This window comes from Balaenoptera acutorostrata, chromosome 2, assembly GCF_949987535.1.
Source record: "Balaenoptera acutorostrata chromosome 2, mBalAcu1.1, whole genome shotgun sequence".
NCBI classification, from domain to species: domain Eukaryota; kingdom Metazoa; phylum Chordata; class Mammalia; order Artiodactyla; family Balaenopteridae; genus Balaenoptera; species Balaenoptera acutorostrata.
Genome location: NC_080065.1, coordinates 32,917,826 through 32,937,621, shown reverse-complemented (window position 1 = coordinate 32,937,621; position 19,796 = coordinate 32,917,826). Strand labels below are relative to the sequence as shown.

At 35.5% G+C, this 19,796-nt stretch overlaps 2 protein-coding genes across 3 annotated transcripts in view; one reads left to right on the top strand and one right to left on the bottom strand.

The window, feature by feature from the left end:
- Nucleotides 1–15,865, top strand: part of NADK2 (NAD kinase 2, mitochondrial) — a 45,997-nt gene extending 30,132 nt beyond the window's left edge. Inside the window, exons 8-13 of one of the 2 annotated variants that reach the window (XM_057540081.1) lie at nucleotides 1,763–1,828; nucleotides 3,175–3,270; nucleotides 8,753–8,808; nucleotides 8,939–8,992; nucleotides 11,142–11,265; nucleotides 13,483–15,865. In XM_057540081.1, the coding sequence (XP_057396064.1) occupies nucleotides 1,763–1,828; nucleotides 3,175–3,270; nucleotides 8,753–8,808; nucleotides 8,939–8,992; nucleotides 11,142–11,265; nucleotides 13,483–13,621 (535 nt within the window). In that variant the 3' untranslated portion in view covers nucleotides 13,622–15,865. The remainder of the gene's footprint in view (nucleotides 1–1,762; nucleotides 1,829–3,174; nucleotides 3,271–8,752; nucleotides 8,809–8,938; nucleotides 8,993–11,141; nucleotides 11,266–13,482) is intronic. The other variant, XM_057540082.1, reaches the window with a different exon arrangement.
- Nucleotides 1–19,796, bottom strand: part of SKP2 (S-phase kinase associated protein 2) — a 58,261-nt gene that overhangs the window by 3,876 nt on the left and 34,589 nt on the right. The window lies entirely within an intron of this gene.

Genomic DNA, 19,796 nt, shown 5'->3' with positions numbered 1-19,796 from the left:
CAAAGCCTTGATTCAGCAGAATGATTTGAATGATCTTTTTGAGTTGTAATTATTTTGATTAATATAATTTTAAATTTATGCAATGAAATACATTGTGCACCCACTAGGGATATAAAGATGAATAAGGTAAAGATAGTGGTATCTCACATAAAGGTAGTAAAATACATAATTTAAAAATTATTAAAAGTAAAATGTATTCTTCAAAGAAATCAAATAAAAATATATTACTTAAAGAACTTTAAAATATGGTAAAATGTAAAGATGTATTTAATATAGTAAGACTTATGCAGCAACGGAAAAACTTTGTGTATAGCATATCAAGTTTGAAACAGCATGGAAATGAGTAATGGATACATTTGTGTCATAAGAGAGAAGGAAGAGAATGTAACTAATTAGTGATATAATCTAGTCATTATTGCTAAAGAGGCAGAAGAGAACAACAGCTTCAAAATGAGATTGGAGGAGGTCTGCATTAAAATAAATAGATGACAAAGGTAAAGATGTTTTGTGAGTTTATGCTTAATTCTAGGGAAGCCATTTAATGGCTTACATTATTCTGTTTGTATTATTTTAAAGGTCATAACTTCTGAGAGCTTCTACTAGTGTTGCTTTATGATTTGTACTTACTAAAAAATAACTTATAAAAGGAGGAAAATTGGGGTCAACTGATAGATTTTTGGAAATTCAGTGAAGTCCCATTAGGAGGTTTTAGATTGAATGCTTTTATTTTTTTGTGGTGGTTGTGGTTTGGTTGGTTTACCCCGATGTCTGATGCTTGTTCTTTTTGTGATCTTAGATGCCTCACCTGATATCTTTACTAAGATAAGGGCAGCAATGGGTTGGCTTCTGATGCTACTGAAAAAGATTTAACTACTGGAAATGTTAGAACTTATTTTTAAAGATTCTATGACATAGACCCTTAGGCAGAAAGGAAATGAACACTTATTGGATGCCTGCTATGTGTCAGGCACTGTGCATGCTGTATAAGTTGTCACATGTATGCTCATAGCAACTCTGTGAGAAAAGTAGTTGTATTTATCAGTGAAAAATTGAGATTTGGAGAATTCAAATAACTTGCCCAAGGTCATATATTTAGTTAATTAGCATCAGAACCATCATGTAAACCCAGAATTTCTGATTCCAGATCCTGTATTGAGTTGTCATGAAAACTTGTGAAGTATTGCCAATTTTTTGAACTGCCCCTGCCTGTACACGCCTTCCCACTGGCAGTGCTATCTCAAGGTCATCTTGTATTATTTCTTATATAGTATCTTGTTTACTGCTTAAAGCAGAAAACAGCACTCTAAATAGTTGGTAATTATTATTTACTTTAAAATTTCTGACCTACTTACTAGAATATGAAGGTCAAGAAGATCGTGTCTATTATGTTTGCCATTAAATCCCCAGTACCAACGCAGTGCTTATTGAAACATATTAGGCACTTAATAATGTTTATGGAATGAATAAATATTGAGTCCTGCCAAATGTTATCATTATCTCCATTTTATAGGGAAGTCTGTGGCTCAGAGAAGTGAAGTAAATTGCCCCAAATCACACAATTAATAAATAACAGAGCCAGGGTAAGCCTGTGCTCTTCTTCAGTGTATACAGTAGAACTGTGGTCTTCCTGAAAACTGAAGTGCTTTGCTTGGAAAATATGAAGTGCAGCAATATTATTCCTGCCTCATTTATAATGTTCTTAGACTTAAGAACATTTTAAAAGCCCAATTTTTTTTCTTTTCTCCTATTTGTTCTAACCTAGAATGTCTTATTCTTGGGCTGTAGCAGTGGACAATTTAAGAAGAAGTATACCCACTCTAAAGGGACTGTGAGTTTTATTGCTGCCTTAAAAAAATAATCTCCCTGAAGCCGAAATTCTATGAGTTGACTAATCTTGATAAACCTGCATGTGGGAATGACACTAAATTTGTTCATTGTTTTGGGCTCAACGTCTCTCACCTGACTATACTTTCCTTTCTCTTCACCTCTGCTTCTCTTCTATCCCCACTTACCTATAATCTCTGGTTCTATGTGATTCTGGCATAATAGCAGCCATTCCTATGGATTCAGATGGCTTGTCTGTGTATAATAGGCTCCTAATGTACCTAAAATTCCTAATTTTCTAGGAAGATATAACAAAGCTATGAAATAGATTAAATGTGAATATTAGGCTTGCTATCTTTTATTTTTGTAGAGAATGCTGACTTTAGAGAAAAAATGACATGGAGTTATATCATGTAAAACGTTCACAAACCAAGAGCTTGGCAGGAGAAAATGAAAGGGTTAGAATAAGAGATAAATTATCCATTGAATGTTAGTATTTGCAGGCATGTCTAATAATTGTCATTATTTTGAAAAGTTGTATTTTGTTAAGGGTTTATTTTAACTTTTTTATTTGCTGGAGAAAAGTAACCCATTGTTGACCAGTGACATCATTATTTTAAGATATAGTTCACAAAATAGGCTTTTACGTGTTTCAAAAGCTCTTTGAATAGTTGCAAATCATTTATACATTCATGCAGTTAAAGAATAGTGTCATTATTGCTGGTGTGAGAAGACTCAGTTAATTCCATATTTATTAAATAAGAAATATAAATCTTTTAAAAAATTACAGTTCTTGTTCCCTAGTTTCATCCAGTGATCCAGGACTGGTTGAGATTTTTCTTTAGAACTTCATTATCTCTGCTAGCTTACTATCAATTCAAAAGGCACATTAGTATGTAACTTAAGAAACAAGAGTTTAGCAGAAACTATTGGTAACTTGAAGGATTAGATGCAGACTTAGATGTATCAAGGACTAGCTACCAAGAATGAAACTCCCCTAGGAATGGTATTTTCTTTTTGAATTCTGAAATAAGGTTCTGTATGTTTCCATAAAAGCAGTAGCAGCAATGCTAGGTAAACATTTACAAGAAGCTCCTGTTTGAAATGTTAAAGTATTGATAGAAAGGAGGCGCATATAGATGAGAGAGGGATGCAGACATGCAGATACTTTAAAATTTTTTTCACTTAATTAGTATTGAAATTAGCATCATGATGTGTGTGCCGACTAAGTCAGGTATGTCTGAGTCAAGCTGGCCTACTTAGATTTCATCAGCGCTGAAAGACTATGTTTATCTCATTTACCATGAGACATAAGTTCAGCCAATCCACTTTTATATTCTCAATTCACAGGGCTTCCTACTACGAGATTTCAGTTGATGATGGTCCATGGGAAAAACAGAAGAGTTCAGGGCTCAATTTGTGTACTGGAACAGGATCAAAGGCCTGGTGAGTAACTTGGGATGTTGCTTATCAACTTTTGTGAAATACTTTAAGTAATGTAATTTAGTTGCTATCTCATATCGGTGTATCTAAGGCCTCTAATACACAAGAGGTAGCTAGCCTGGTGTTATTATATCGGTTGGCTCAGTTTATGCTACAGTCATTGATTGGGTCCAGGAGTCCAGCTTTGACTTCTTAGATTATAGTGCAGCCTGGATCTGGTCATTTTTTAGCTTCCCATACTAGGTTTGTAAAGAGAAAAAAGGAAATGAGAAATGTTTTTAGGGACTATATATTTTTTAAAATGAATATTTTAAGTAATAGTAAAGAAATGAAAACAAAGTACAGTACCAAAAAATACGCTGGAGGTTTGTGCATTCAAGACCTAACTGGAGATAACCTGGGACATCCTGCAACTTGTTTACCCTGTGACCTCTCTCTGGGAAGTCTCTTCTACTTCTTAGTACACACATGCACATGCCTCCCAGACCTTTATCTGTAGCTGTCTTCTCTTGAGTATAAACTCATATTGTAAACTTACCTACTACATAGGATGTTAATAACATTTCAAATTCAACACATTTAAAACTGAATTTATTGTCTTCAGTTGTTCTCCCCGTGTTCCCTGTCTTGCTTAATAGTATCACCCTTAACCTCGACTTCATATTCTCAGGAAAACACATTATTCCTTAAAACCTTGCTCTTATCTTTGAGTCTCCCTTTTCTCCCCTATGCATTTACCAGTCTCTAAATCCTGTCAGATATAATTCAGAAGCTCTAGCCCCCTTTTTTAGTTTCTATTGCTATTTCTTTGGTATAGGGCCCCATCTTTTCAGTGAATATTCTTTGTGTCTCACACTTTATTCTTCAGGCTGTCGTTCATACTACTACCACAGAGTAATATTTCTAAAATGTAGGTATATCTCACTATTTCCTTCTGTGCTTTAAAACTTTCATTGACTCCTATGTTCACATTGCTCAGACTGTCATATAAGGCCCTTTAAGTATGACCTCCTTGCCAGCCTACTCCTGCCTGACCCTAACCCATCACACTGGAGACACTGCAAGCTACTTGCAATTCTTAGCACAAGCCATGTTCTCTCTGGGCTTTTTGTTTTTGCTCAATGCAGCTTCTTCCTGCATTGAATGCCTGAACACTCTCCCCTTTCCATCCACTGGCTGAAAATTCCAATCTTCAAATGTCATCTTCTGTAGGAAACCTTTACTTAAGACCTAGTTCCTTTCATAAGCCTAATTAATTGATCCCCTTTTTTGCCCTTACCCAGCACTTTTTCCTCATCGCACTGTTATAGCACTTAGCACATTATTAGTTTCTGATAAGCTCATACCCAGTTAGTTTGAGCAACTTGAGGCACATGGGGTAGTGACTAGTGTTTTTTTTTCCTGCTTAATTTTTTGTGTGCATAGCACAGTGCTTAATACAAAGTCACTTAAATACTTTTTGAATAAATGACTACATGCTCACAAATACAGCTAAAACAGTGCTTATCAAACTGACTTTAAGTTTGGATGCTTTAAAATTGAGTTTTATTTCCCCTACCACACACTTTATAATTGAGTCCTGTGTTGATGTTGCATTTAAGTAAGTATGGCTGAGACTAGAATTTCAGTCTTCTCTGTGTTGCTTATTAAAGTCTGCTTTGTCTCCTGTGCTCTAGTATAGAACCAACTCTCTCTGTCTCTCTAACTATATCCTGTCCCTGCCACCTTGGTTAACTCAGTCTCTTTTCTTCTCTACTCAGCCCTATGTAGCTTACTTGCTTCTAACATGTTCTACTCTCCTCCCTGTCATAACTGATAATTCTTTCGTTACGATTGCATTTCCCATGTATCTTGTGATCCTTTTTCTCTTCAGAAAGTAGGGGGAGAAAAGAGAAGCCTAGGGGCCAGAGGGACTGAGGGAAAGTTATATGTTCTATATGTTAATAATTTCAACTTACTGCAGTACCATCTTTGAGCACTTTCTTTGTCCCAAGTAAGTATATTGTCTTATTTAAATTCTCAAAAATACTCGAATTAAGTGATTTTATTTTCATTAATAGAGTTTAAAAAGTCTCAGAAGTTGGCTCACTTGCCCAAAGCCATGTGGCTAATAAATGGTGGAGGCAGGATCTAAATTCTGGACTTAACTATAAGCTGTAGACCTCATGAGCCACAAAAGGAGGAAAAGCATGGACGGTCCCCTGTGGAAGGTTGTGAGACATGCTTAGAAGTGTTGCCCATGATAGCCACTCTTGTTCCTTTAGCTAGAGCTTAGTTACATGCTATGTGGCAAGAGGGGGTGGGAAATATAGCCTAATCATGTGTCTGGGGTCGGGGGGGGGAAGAGAGTTCAGGGATTAGCTATCCCATCTTTGCATTTCCAAAAATTCTTGCACAAGACATAGGATGTAATGGTTATGTTGCATAGCAAGTGTCTCTGCATTGTTGCATTCTCATCTCGGTCCTCTTCCCAGTGTGGAATGTGATCTGTAGCACACACCAGGAGAAGTACCACAGAGCGGGATTATTTATGTTTCCATGAGTTCTTAAGACTGTTGCCAGTCCTCCTCCTCCATACATTCTGTCCTCGCAGACTTAATTAAGGGTGAGGAGGTGTTCTTAAGAGAAAGTTTTACTAGCTGAGGAAGATATGAGACTCCTTGTCTTTCAGTTTGGTTGTCTTTAGTAGAAGTTATGTCCGGTTTCAAATCAGAACTCTTAGAAGGGTCAAGGTTGTAGATCTAAGGAAAAAGTTGTTGTGTGCTAGCTAACACCTGCTTTGGCACATAGTTTGTCTTTGATATAGAATGTAAACCACTCCTAAAGGTAGAGTGAATTGGCTGAGATTTAGATTACAACCACAGGAAATTAGTTTTAATTTAACCCCAATTCAGAGAACTTAGTTTGTGTTGATTTGTGGTATCTCTAATAAGTCATAGTTCTAGGAATGTTAGAGCATGTCTTATAAGACTTCTTTTCTCTTAAACTAAGTCTTATCTACAATAAGGAGATATAAGTCATTAATATCTTTTGCCCTAAACATATTTTAATTCAGTGGCACCCTAATAAAGAGCTTATTTTTATGTGACTTTTAATTTAAAGTATAATTCCGAAACAGTATCTTTCAGTAATGGGTATATTCAGAGGAATTAGAGTATAACTCATACATATTCCTTGCATTTGACATTTTCATTCAGTGTTGAGTTCTTGCTGTGAGCCAGGTAGTGCCCTAAGGGCCTTATGTCTTGTAGTGTGTGACAGTAATACAAATGAGATAGGTTTTGTGAACCTCATACTAAACAATAAGAAAGTCAGAACACTCAAAGTATTTTGCTTTATACCACATAGTAAGTATGAGCAAAGGTACAGAGGTGAGAATGAGCCTGGGGTGTTTGGAATGTGAAATTGGAGGGCAGATAATGGTGAAAAATAGGAAAGGCAAGGGCTAGATTTTAGATTTTTTTTTAGCATGGGGTATGGTCTGTGAATGACCCCAATTTTTTAATGTAAAAATTTGTGTATCTGCATTTTTCTTTAGAGAATGTCCAAAATGTTTTCATATTTCTCAAAATGTGGAGGCTACTGGATTAGAGGGTATACGGAGTATCTCTTATTCCTCCTCCTCAAAAATGTTAAGAGCCACTGAATTAGGTCTGGAGTTGTGTGACTATGCAACGTTGTTCCTGTTCATGTGGATTATCTACTGAGAAGAGTGAGAAGAGTTAGAGGCAGGAGAATTCCAAATTACCTGGAAGAGTTTTGTTTTGTTTTGTTTTGTTTTTTTTAAATATTATTTACTGCCTTTCTTTTTTTTTATTATTATATTTATTTATTTATTTATTTATTTATTTTTGGCTGTGTTGGGTCTTCGTTTCTGTGCGAGGGCTTTCTCCAGTTGTGGCAAGCGGGGGCCACTCTTCATCGCGGTGCACGGGCCTCTCACTATCGCGGCCTCTCTTGTTGCGGAGCACAGGCTCCAGTCGCGCAGGCTCAGTAGTTGTGGCTCACGGGCCCAGCCGCTCCGTGGCATGTGGGATCCTCCCAGACCAGGGCTCGAACCCGTGTCCCCTGCATTGGCAGGCAGATTCTCAACCACTGCGCCACCAGGGAAGCCCCGAGTTTTTTTTTTTTTTAAACGTTTCCTTAACCATCTTTTTAGACCCCAGCACAGAGCTTCTTTTAAAAGTTATTCAGGGACTTCCCTGGTGCGCAGTGGTTAAGAATCCGCCTCCAATGCAGGGGACACGGGTTTGAGCCCTAGTCCGGGAAGATCCCACATGACGCAGAATAACTAAGCCTGTGCGCCACAACTACTGAGCCTGCGCTCTAGAGCCCACGAGCCACAACTACTGAGCCTGTGTGCCACAACTACTGAAGCCTGTGCACGTAGAGCCCGTGCTTCTCAACAAAGACAAGCCACCCCAATGAGAAGCCTGCGCACCGCAGTGAAGAGTAGCCCAGCTCGCCGCAACTAGAGAAAGCCCGCGCGCAGCAACAAAGACCCAACGCAGCCAAAAATAAATAAATAAATTAATTAATTTTAAAAAAAGTTATTCATGTTTGTGTTAACGTTTGTTCCTAAGTGGTTAAGCAAGGCATCTTGCTAGTAAAAGATTTCTCATCTTCAGAAACTATTTTATAATTTGAAGAAATACACATTTTAAAATATGTGAAATAATACAAAGAGTATACAACAAAAAGTTAGTCTCTTTCATTTCATATCTCTAGTACTAATCTCCAGATATAACCACTCTGTATATGCATATATTTTTTTAATATAAGTAAAACAGGTAAGTTTTATATATATATGCACACATACATACCATATAATGCTTTTGGTTTTTTAACTTAACATATTGTTATCTTTCCATTATCAGTACATATAGTTGTATTTTAGCCTTTTTAATATCTACATAGTATTCTACTGAGTGGCTATAATATAATTTATTTACCCAGCTTCCTATGGTTTTGCTATTATGTGCTTCCCAGTTGTTTTGCTATTATAAACAATGCTTCAGTAAATATCCTTGTATTTGTCTTTGTGTATTATATGTACAAATATATTTTAGGATAAACTACTAGATTGACGAATATGTTCATTTTAAATCTTAATAGAGCAGAATTGCCCTCCAATTGCAATTTCTATAATTCCATTAGTATATGAGAATACTTCTTTTCCCATACCCATGTCAATACATTGTCAGTTTTTAATCTTTAAAATCTGAGAAAAATCTTGTTTTAATTTGTATTTCCTCAAGTATGAGTAAGATTGAACATTTTTTTCATATAGACCCATGAACTATTTGCCCATATACTTTGCCCACTTTTAAAACTGTATAAGGTGGCTCTTGTCTTTTGGTCATTTTTTTTTTTTCCCTGATAATTTCTAAGAGTTCTCTGTACATTAAGTAGATTATTCCTTTCTCATTTTTCGTATGTTTTTAGAACTAAAATAAGAAAAGATGTATATGGTGTTTGTTTCTAGGTCATTCAATATTAACAGGGTTACACCTCAGGCTGTGGAAGATGTTCTAAATATTGGTGAGTACCAAATAGCTCTTATATGTTACTATTATAATATGCTAAATATATTTCATTGTATGTTAGCTGTATTGTACATTATAAAATATTTTATTTAATCAAGATATTTCCCCCTTTCCTTTTTCAATAGCAAAACGACAAGGAAATTTAAGTCTTCCATTGAACAGAGAATTTGTAGAGAAAGGTCAGTGACCAATGATCATAACCACTAACACTTTCAGTTAAGTTCTGTTCATATTTTGAGGATGTTACTGTGAAGTGTACTTGTCTAATTAAGCAAAGCGTAGTACTTTTTTGACTCAAACATGCTCTTAATATATACCCCTTAAAATGTATTTTAAACAATAAAAAGTTTAAAGCTGGAATTTTATATTATGACTTTTGTCAACCATGGAAATATAACCTCTGTGTCAAAACAGTGTGACTGCAAACATGTCCTGGGGGATAGGAAAATGTAGAAAAATACACATCTGGAAATTAGGAAATGCACACCTAAACTCAGTGTGCCATTAATATCCTCTAAATGAGAAGGAATTCACTGAGCTCTGACTGCTTACCTTCACGTTCACTAAAATGTTCTCTTTAACCTTCTCCTATATATTCCTGCCCAGTTATTTCAGGGTTCCTTTAAGAGAACCAGCACAGTTGGAGAAAGGATACTGATCAGCGAATTTGAAGACCTAGGTTCCAATCCCAGACCAACCACTCACTGTGAAATGATGGGCAAGACTTTCTTTGCTCCTCTGCTTCCTCAACTGTGGAATGAGAGAGTGGACGTAGATTGCTGGGGCATAAGAATTTTTCAAATTTATTTGTTAAATTTTTTTTTTTAATATTTAAATTCGTAAACTGAAAACCACATTCATTTGATTTGCATATGAAATTTTAACACACTAAAGTCTACTCATCTGCTAGGATCATTTTCAAAAGTATGGACCTCAAACTAAAGCTAAATCGTGCTGTCTCTGTTTAATTGAAGAGTATCCTAAGATTTCAAGGTAAATTATTTTTAAAAAACAACAAAAAATCCAAACTTGTTTATAGTTGCATCTATTTACCTGTGCTGCAACTGTCATCCATAAACATTTGAATTTGAGAGTTATCAGAACAGACATGTTCTTACTGGTTGCTTTTAAAATGATTTAGCGATACATGATAGAATATATTAACAGTGTGAGTTCGTTTTATTTATATATTTTGGATTCTCGTAAGACTTTCTTTGTTGGGGAGATAGTTTGTCTTTAAAATATAGTTTGTAAACAGGACTAAATCTCTGCGGTTACTTTCAGCTCTCTAAAATGGACTGTTTTCTCCCTTTCTCAATTTGAGACCTAAAAGATTATTTTAATCATGGCTTTGAGCTAGAATTAGTGTTAAATCTGCATCAAAGAAAGGAAAGTTAGGCATTTATAGTAATTGATTCTTCATTATATAATTTAACTTAAAGCATAATGTGTATAAAACAACTGAAATTCATATCAGTATACAAATTAATTTAAGGGTATATATAAAATACAGTGATTGATTTTTCTTTTAATAAACATACTGCTTTACTGAATGAATATTATTCCTTTGAAGATTTGACTATCTTCAGAAGCAATAGTGAACGCCAATGGTGCAGTCACTGTTACAGACACTTCATTTAATTCAAATGAAATTTTGGTATATAAGGTAGATTATCTAATAGTCTTGCAATGTCTTTTAATGTGGTGCTCAACTAAATGTTCTTTCAAGCCCAGTTTCTTTGTACAGTTGTTTTTAACCAGTTTGTGCTCTGCATGCCAACTCTTGTGTGCCTCTTGGTTAGAGAGAAAGCAGATCCAAAAGACTTCTAGAAATATCTTGAGTAATAGCAGTTTCATTAGAGAAAGCATATTGCCTGCCATTGTTTGAGACTGAATTTTATATCAAAACTATTAACTTATACTTATGAACTCTTTGGCGTGGTATTTTGGAAAGGAACTTATTAGCAAGAGATTATGGCAACTTAAGGTGCATTTTCGAGTGCCTCAAACTAGTTTCTCTTTTTTTTGTTTGATTACTAGCTTTACAGGTCCCCCCAAGCCCGCCCAATGCACCGATTTCCGCTATATTATGGGTCATGCAGGCGTCTGGGGCGGGTCTTGGAACATAGTCCTCATTTATAAGCGTTGTTTTGTTGGTTTTTTTTTAATGGAACGTGTTGTGAGTTCCAAGAAACTTGCTGCCCACCAGACCTTTGGAATAGAACTGTGCTTGTAAATTGGGGATGGCATCCATTTTCATTTTGCACTTCTCAGAAGTGACTGTCTTTCCATCGAATGTGCTAATATTTGTTTTTTTTTCCTTTATAGTAACAAATGAATATAATGAATCACTGCTCTACAGTCCAGAAGAACCAAAAATACTTTTCAGTATTCGAGAACCAATAGCAAACAGAGTTTTTTCAAGCAGTCGTCAGCGTTGTTTCACCTCAAAGTAAGCTTCCAAAGTTGTCTTGTGGCTGTTTTCCTCCCTTGTAATTATAAAGCACAGTTGGCTTTAAAAGTGTTCAATTTCATTAAATTCACTCCTTCAAACTTAATCTAGCAGGGAAAGTAGAACCTGCAGAACTAAAGAGGTGTCATGCTAACCTGGCTACAGTAATATTTTGTCTAAAACTTAGGGTTCCATTTTAGAGAAACTAAAATTTAAGTTAATAGAAAGGAGAGCATAGTTATTTAATTGGGTGATGTGGGCTTGTTTGTTTGTTTACTCTAGTAAGACACAGTAAGATCAAATAATCACTTCAAAAGAAACTGACTGGAAAGCAACTTTTTTTTTCATATGCTGTGGCATAAAAGCAGGACATGCATTCATTACAAAGTCTAACCTGTACAGCAATATAACTTTAGAGTAGGATTCATTGTTTTAACTTTTCCCTAAAAGTGAATCCCCCCCACCCCCACATTTATTAAATTTGCCTTGGATTCTTTTTTGAGGGGAAGAGGATATACAGAAATGTTCGTAGTTTCTTATTTTGTAAAGGTTGCCCAATTTTCCAAACTAACAAGAAAACCTACTATAATTCTGAAAATCTGTCATCTATCTCATGGCAAGCAAAGAACAGTTTAATTACAAATCGCTGCTTATAGTGTGCATATAGTCTTTTGAAAATACACAACTGAATTTTTCCAGGAAAGACACAAAAAAGGAAACTCGTCATACTTAAAAATCACTTTATCATTTGAGAGTTAATTTTGATTAATCAACGAATCTATACGCAGTTTGGGTGAAACTATAAAGATTCATTTAAATGTTTGCTCATATAAGTAGGAGAATAGCTTTATGACTTTGGTGGTTGGAAAATATTTCTTAGCAACAAGATTGATAAATTGAACTACATTAGAGTTAAGAACTTTGGTTAAGACACCATTAAGAAAATAAAAAGGCAAGCCACAGAGTGAGATAGTCTAGCAATGGACTCATATCCAGAATATATTTTAAAAATTCCTACAAGTCAATAAGAAAAAGACAGGCACCCCAGTAGAAAAATGGCCGAAAGTCATGGACAGGCATTTCACAAAAGAGAATATCCAAATGGCTGATAAGTACATGGAAAAATATCCTTGACCTTATTATTCATCTGAGAAATACAAATTAAAACTACATAATATGAAAAAAAAAACTACATAATATGATACCACACACACCAGAATAGCTAAAATACCAGTTGTTGATAAGGTGGAGCAAGTGGAACGTTTATGTACTACCATTAGGAATAGTTTGGAAATTTGTTTGGCAGTTACCTACCAAAGCTGAATATAGCGCATGCAGTGACCCAGTAACTCTGCTCCAAGATATATATCCAGCAGAAATGTATACACTGACAAGAAATGTGTGCACCAAAAGACATGCTGAAGAATATTCATAGTAGCACTATTCCCAATAGGTAAAAACCCAAATGTCCATGAATAGTAGAAGAGATACTTAAATTTGGGTATTTTTGTACAATGCAAGTGTTTTCAGACAGCAATGAAAATGAACACATGGCTGCTACAGGTAATAACATGGATGATTTCACAAACATGCTATTGAGCAAAAGAAGCCAGACACAGGCATACCTATTGTGTTCTTCCATTTATATAAAGTTCAAGAATAGACAAAACTATTACTACTATGGTGATTGAAATTAGGATAGTGGATATGCTTGGGAAGTGGGGGCTGTGGGTAGAGACTGGGAGATGGGAGTAAGAGCAGTGAGGGAGCTTCTGGGGAGCTGGGTAACAGTTCCTAATTTGGGTGTTGATTACGCAAGTGTGTTCATTGAGATGTACCCTAATAATTTGTGCCTTTTCTGTATGTTGTACGTAAATAAAAATTCTACATGAAAATAGTTACCTTCTTGCTCACTACTTAAAATACTTGTAATAACTCAACATTCAAAAGCCTATGAATTCCATCTGAACTTGTTTACTGATAAATGTTCGGGTGAATGGAACTCTCCTGAACATTTAAGTTTTGAGATTTTTTTGATAATGTACCCACATATTCACATAGTCACTAATTCTCTCATACCAAAGAGCAACTTGATGTTTAAAATCAAGGCCAAATGATCTATCTGCCAATTTAGATGAAAATGAAGTGTTTTAAAGAAACTGTAATTTAGGATTAAGAAAAGTGTTAATATTTAATGAGATGTTTCTTTCTGCTTAGGGTTTGTGTTCGTTCTCGTTGTTGGGATGCCTGCATGGTTGTAGATGGAGGAACTTCCTTTGAGTTTAATGACGGAGCAATTGCTTCAATGTTGATCAATAAAGAAGATGAGCTTCGAACTGTCCTTCTAGAACAGTGAAGGATTTCCTCAGATGACAATTTTGATTACTGGAAAAAATAGTTTTACTGTGGAAACAGACTGCCAGTCATAAGGCTACATTTTTTGGTTATTGTTGAGACTGGTTGGCCTTGGGCTCAAAGGTGATCAAGAAAGAGATTTGTATTATTCTTCTGTTGGATTCTGATGGAAAAGATACTCACTGTGTAAGAAAATGGATGGACTAAATTGATTAGAATTCATACCAGTGAAATTTCTGTATTGCTTACAATTGGTTTCCAAGAGTGCTGATATCTTTAAATTTAGAGAGGTAGGCTCCAATAAAAGATTAAATGTTTAGGATTTGGAATTTAACTGTACAAGCTTTTTTTCCTTCCTGTTCCTCCTAACTTTGTGGAATTGGTCAGACCAAACACATCTCATTTGATTAGTGTTTTTTTATAGTACCTAAAAGTCAAGATTTTTTAAAAGATTTGATGATGGAGAATTTTGATAAATCCTGACATTGACCTAATTGAAGTAGGTAAATGTTTTTTATATGCTAAGAGTTTTCTAATTTCAGAACACAATGATATTGTTATGACTATTGATTTAAAAAATTCAAACAATCATTTTTGAAATTATTTATAGATGTTTTCATTTAATTGACTGTCAGGTTAATTTTGACAGTGCTGGGTGAAATATATCTGGACAAAATCATGACACCGTTTCAAATGTATTAATTATCCAATAACTATTTTAGGTCTTAGGTAATTTTTTTTTAATGATTTGAGTGTCTAATAAAGTTCTTCCTTATTTACAACTATCTAACATGGATTCAAAGAGTAAAAGGATGAACTAATTACACATATTTTATTAGGAGTTTGGTAAAACCGTTTAAAAAATATTTTCATCTAGTGTAGGAGTATTGTCAGAAAGAAAATGGATTATTTAATAAATATGCAAAACACTTTAGTTTTGGAATTGCCTTACTTATTATCATGGTAGTTTTCACCTAGCTCATATTCCAAGTTTTACACATTAGCTTTGGAGGATAAAATGTTATGGCTTTTCTTTTTTTCCCGTTAAGACAGTTTCTTTACCTAATTCCTGATCTACTTATAAGTAATCCTAGAATTATCACAGAAAGTACCTCTTGCTGCATCATGAGACAATTGGTATTCTCATTCCAGTTATTCAAAGTTGTATTTTTTTTTTTTTCCACTTGCTGTTAAAAGCTTGTCTTCAATCACTGAAACATTTATTGAATAGCCACTCTGTGCCATGTACTGTGTCAGGTGCTAGATACACGTTGGTAAAGTAAACAGACTCCATCGTATAGAACTTGAGTCTAGTGAGCTCAGAAGTAAATTCTGTGAAAGCTAGGATGTATTATAATCAAACTGAGTGCTCTTAGTTCTGGCAACAATGATCATGTTCTTGTCAAAATTTTTATATAAATGTTACTGTACAAAGATAATCTAAGTTTTGTTGTATATCCAGAACAAGAATCTGTTTTTTTTCCCTTAGTTAAGAGTACCTGCATAGACACTAATAGCAAGGAGTTTACGTGATGCATACAATAAAAATTGGTGTTTTCCCAGAGATGGATCTAATTTCTTGTTTGATTTAAAAATGATATACTTAAGATGCCACTTTAGAAAGAAGTGAAATTCCACACTATAGAAACTCCCTAACAGGTTTAAAATAGCTTTTTGACAAAAATGCCAACCCCATCTTTAATATCAAGGAAATCTGATTGTCCAAAATGGTACCAGAGATCTGTTTAATATGTAACATATTAATAGGTAACCTGCTATGTAAAATTGTTCATAAGCCATATTTTAAAGGTTTTAAAAATACTTAATGTGCTTCATTTGTGATATAACTTCTAACATTTCTGCTCTGTGGTGGGGATTTATTTGTAAGAGATGATGAGAGGCAAAGGATGTTTGAATAGCAAAAATGTTTTTATGAATGAGTTAACCTTTTCATGGCAACTACATGTGAATAAAATTAAACCATTGTTATCTTTTCTTTTTTAGTTCATTTCTTTAGCTCTTATGGGTCATTATTTGAAAACCAGATTTCCCGAAAATGTTATGTTTCAAGAGTTTTTTCCCCACTGCTATGTATTATTCTGTGCGCTTTGACTTCATTCCCTGCTAATGTGACACAGTGCTTCCTGGTAAATGTAGACTCTTCAGATAATTTTGAGTTAATATTTTTGATGCTCTGTATGTATTTATATTCATGGCCCTAGTAAATCAAATCATATTACATGAACTGCTGAACTAGAAAGAGGAATTGTTTATTTCAAATGTAGTTTATTCTTGTTAACATTAAAAATAACCATGAAGGATTAGTGTACTGTTAAGTCAATAAGAAGGCTTATATAAGTTTTCTACATGAAGGAAGGTATAAAGAGTATTTTTTTTAAGTGTCATGGGCTTTATTTTATGATAAAATTTTTGGAAAATTACTGACTAACCAAGGAGGAGCTAAAAGGAAAAAATAGAAAAGAATGTTTTAAGTGTTAATTTGAATATTTTATAGGATAGCAAAGGCATGGATTATAAATAATTTTGTTCTCCCGTTTTAAAAAATCAAACATCAACAGTGAAAAAAATTTTTCAAAACTTGGGATCCTGAAAAGACTGTTGAAGAGATCTATCTGAACAGTACACAGCTTTTTATACCAGTAGATTGTGAGTTCACTGGGAGTAGGGATTATGAGTTCTGATTTGTACCTTCTCCCAATGAATACTTGAAACTGGCATAGCTAGAGAAGAAATTGCCTATTATGATAATAAATAATGGTTTTACTCTGCTGAAACAACATTCTTAGGGAGTCTGTGTGTGTTTGTTGGGGGGTGATGTATGGATAGTTGAAGTAAGTAGGACAGTATTTGAGAAACAGGTTTTTACAAACCGTTTTTTTTTAATTTTACTTTTTATTTTTAAAATTTTTTTAAAAATTTATTTATTTTTGGCTGCGTTGGGTCTTTGTTGCTGCGCGCGGGCTTTCTCTAGTTGCGGCGAGCGGGGGCTCTCTTCATTGCAATGCGCGGGCTTCTCGTTGCGGTGGCTTCTCGTTGCGGAGCACGGGCTCCAGGCGCGCAGCCTTCAGTAGTTGTGGCTCGTGGGCTCTAGAGTGCAGGCTCATTAGTTGTGGCGCATGGGCTTAGCTGCTCCATGGCATGTGGGATCTTCCCGGACCAAGGCTCGAACCTGTGTCCCCTGCATTGGCAGGCGGATTCTTAGCTGCTGCGCCACCAGGGAAGCCCTCAAACCATTTTTTTAAATGTATCTCTCCCAACTGCAACTTTTTTTTTCCCTACACTTATTTTCTTTAAACGGTTGAAGAGAGCTTGAATGATTTGTCAGGTTGTCACCATACTAGACTGGTTCTTCTTGGCTTTCACAAGAAAATAATCTATTTAAAATACCTTTGGTAATTAAGCTTTGTTACATAGCTATTTCCTCCTGCCTCAGATCTTTTCTTCAAAACATCATTGTTTTTAATGTCTTTTTTTTTTTAATTTATTTTATTTTTGGCTGTATTGGGTCTTAGTTGCAGTGCACGGGCTTCTCATTGCGGTGGCTTCTCTTGTTGCGGAGCATGGGCTCTAGGCGTGCAGGCTTCAGTAGTTGTGGCACGTGGGCTCAGTAGTTGTGGCTTGCGGGTTCTAGAGCTTATGCTCAGTAGTTGTGACACACGGGCTTAGTTGCTCCACGGCACGTGGAATCTTCCTGGACCAGGACTCGAACCCGTGTTCCCTGCATTGGCAGGTGGATTCTTAACCACTGTGCCACCAGGGAAGTCCAAAACATCATTTCTTGATGAAATGATTCTTCACAAAATCATTCTATTAGGTTGGCCAAAAAGTCCTTCGGTTAAGTAAAAATAAAAGACACATTTTTCATTTTCACCAAGAACTTTATTGAACAAGATATTCATCCTTTTGTTCCACTACCTTCTGCCATTTTCAGGCAACTTCATAATTCTATCTTTCCAAAACTTTTTATCTTTTTGGGCAAAGAACTGTTCCAGGTGCCTTTTACAGTCTTCCAGGAATGGAAATGTTTTCCATTAAGAGAATTTTGTAAAGACTGAAATAAATGGAAATCCGAAGGTGCAATGTCTGGTGAATACAGCAGGTGAATCAGAACTTCCCAGCCAAGCTGTAACAGTTTTTGCCTGGTCATCAAAGAGACATGCAGTCTTGTGTTATTCTGATGGAAGATTATACGTTTTCTGTTGACTAATTCTGTATGCTTTTCGAGTGCTGCTTTCAGTTGGTCTAACTGGGAGCAGTACTTGTTGGAATTAATCATTTGGTTTTCTGGAAGGAGCTCACCATAGAGGACTCCCTTCCAATCCCACCATATACACAACATCACCTTCTTTGGATGAAGACCGGCCTTAGGTGTGGTCGTCGGTTCGTTTCCCCCACGATCTCTTCCGTTCCATATTATTGTACAGTATCCACTTTTCATCACCTGTCACAATTTGTTTTAAAAATGGAATGTTTTCATTACATTTCTGTAGAGAATTGCATACGGAAATAGGGTCTAGAAGATTTTTTTTCACTTAACTTATGTGGAACCCAAACGTCAAAGCGATGAACATAACCAAGCTGGTGCAAATGATTTTCAACACTTGATTTGGATATTTTGAGTATGTCAGCTATCTCTCGTGTCGTATAACATTCATTGTTTTCAATTAATGTCTCGATTTGATCGCTGTCACCTTCAACTGGTCTACCCGACCATGGAGCATCGTCCAGTGAGAACTCTCCAGCACGAAACTTTGCAAACACTTTTGACACATTCGATCAGTCACAGCACCTTCTCCATGCACTATGCAAATGTTTTTTTGCGTTTCAGTTGCGTTTTTACCTTTCTTGAAATAATAAAGCCTAATATGCCGAAAATTGCTTTTTTTCTTCCATCTTCAATATAAAAATGGCTACAGAAAAATTCACCAATTTTGATGTCCTTTTTTAAATGCAGGGTAATATGACAGCTCGCATACAATCTAACAAAATTGTTTCACATGATGTTAAAGACAACTAAGTGCTACTAGAGCCATCTTATGGAAAAAACCGAACAAACCTTTTGGCCAGCCCAATATTAATCTTTTAAGTATTTCCATTAGTCTTTTAAATGGGTTGTGGATTATCCACTTTACATGAGTAAATAGTTTTGAGTAAAAAGGCATTTTAAAAGCCAATGTAATATACACCAATATGTATAAAATAGATAACCAATAAGAACGTGCTGTATAAAAAATAAAAATTTTTAAAAAGCCAATGTAAATGACTATGGCCAGTTTTTAAAAGGCAATATAAATGCATGGTAATGGTTGGGATATGATACATTCCAGTGTGCCTATTAATTTTAAAATGTATGGCTATGGAAAAAGCCTGCGTTACTGTCTCTCATCAATCACAGCCCCTGCCATCTGAAGACCTTAAAATATAGTGATCTTAATGCTCAAATGTGCAAGGTAGATATTTTGATATTTGGCTTAAGGAATACCAAAATATCAGCATTTTGATATTTAGATTCACTAAAAAGTAAAAATATATATTAAAGAAAACAAATCCATAAAATAAGTTTAGTATAGGCTTTAGGGCTTCAACCTGTATTGTAAGGAGCTAACCTCTTGGTGAAAAGAGCTTTTTGACTTCCTGGGACATTAGGCCAGGTGGGTATGGGAGAGAGGAGGTTGCCTTTTTGTTTATTCCAAGGTTAGGGTATCCAGTGGAAAGGTGTTTCTTTCTAGTTTTCCTGGACTACTTAGTGCCTTTCCTCATGCCTGTACCTCCCCCGTCCTCTACATTGTACATTGTTAGTCAATGTTGGATTGTAATTGAGTTCACCATGATAGAAGGGACATAAGTCACGTTACCCAGAAATAAAAATTTTGCATTTGGCCAGACTTTACATAATATCTTGGGAACTTGCGGCTAGGGTATAGGAGAAAAATCAAGGGCCATAGGCAGATGTTAATATCATAAAAAGAATGACAGCCAGATGTTATGTGCCTCTTGAAGGAAGACTAATACTACCTATCAAGTATCTCCTTGCTAAAACAAAAAGCATTGATAGGCAAAGCCTCTAGATCAGGGTCTCTCAACGCTGACACTTGAGGTTTTGGATCAGATCATTCTTTATTGTGGGGAGCTGTCCTAGATACTGTAGGATGATT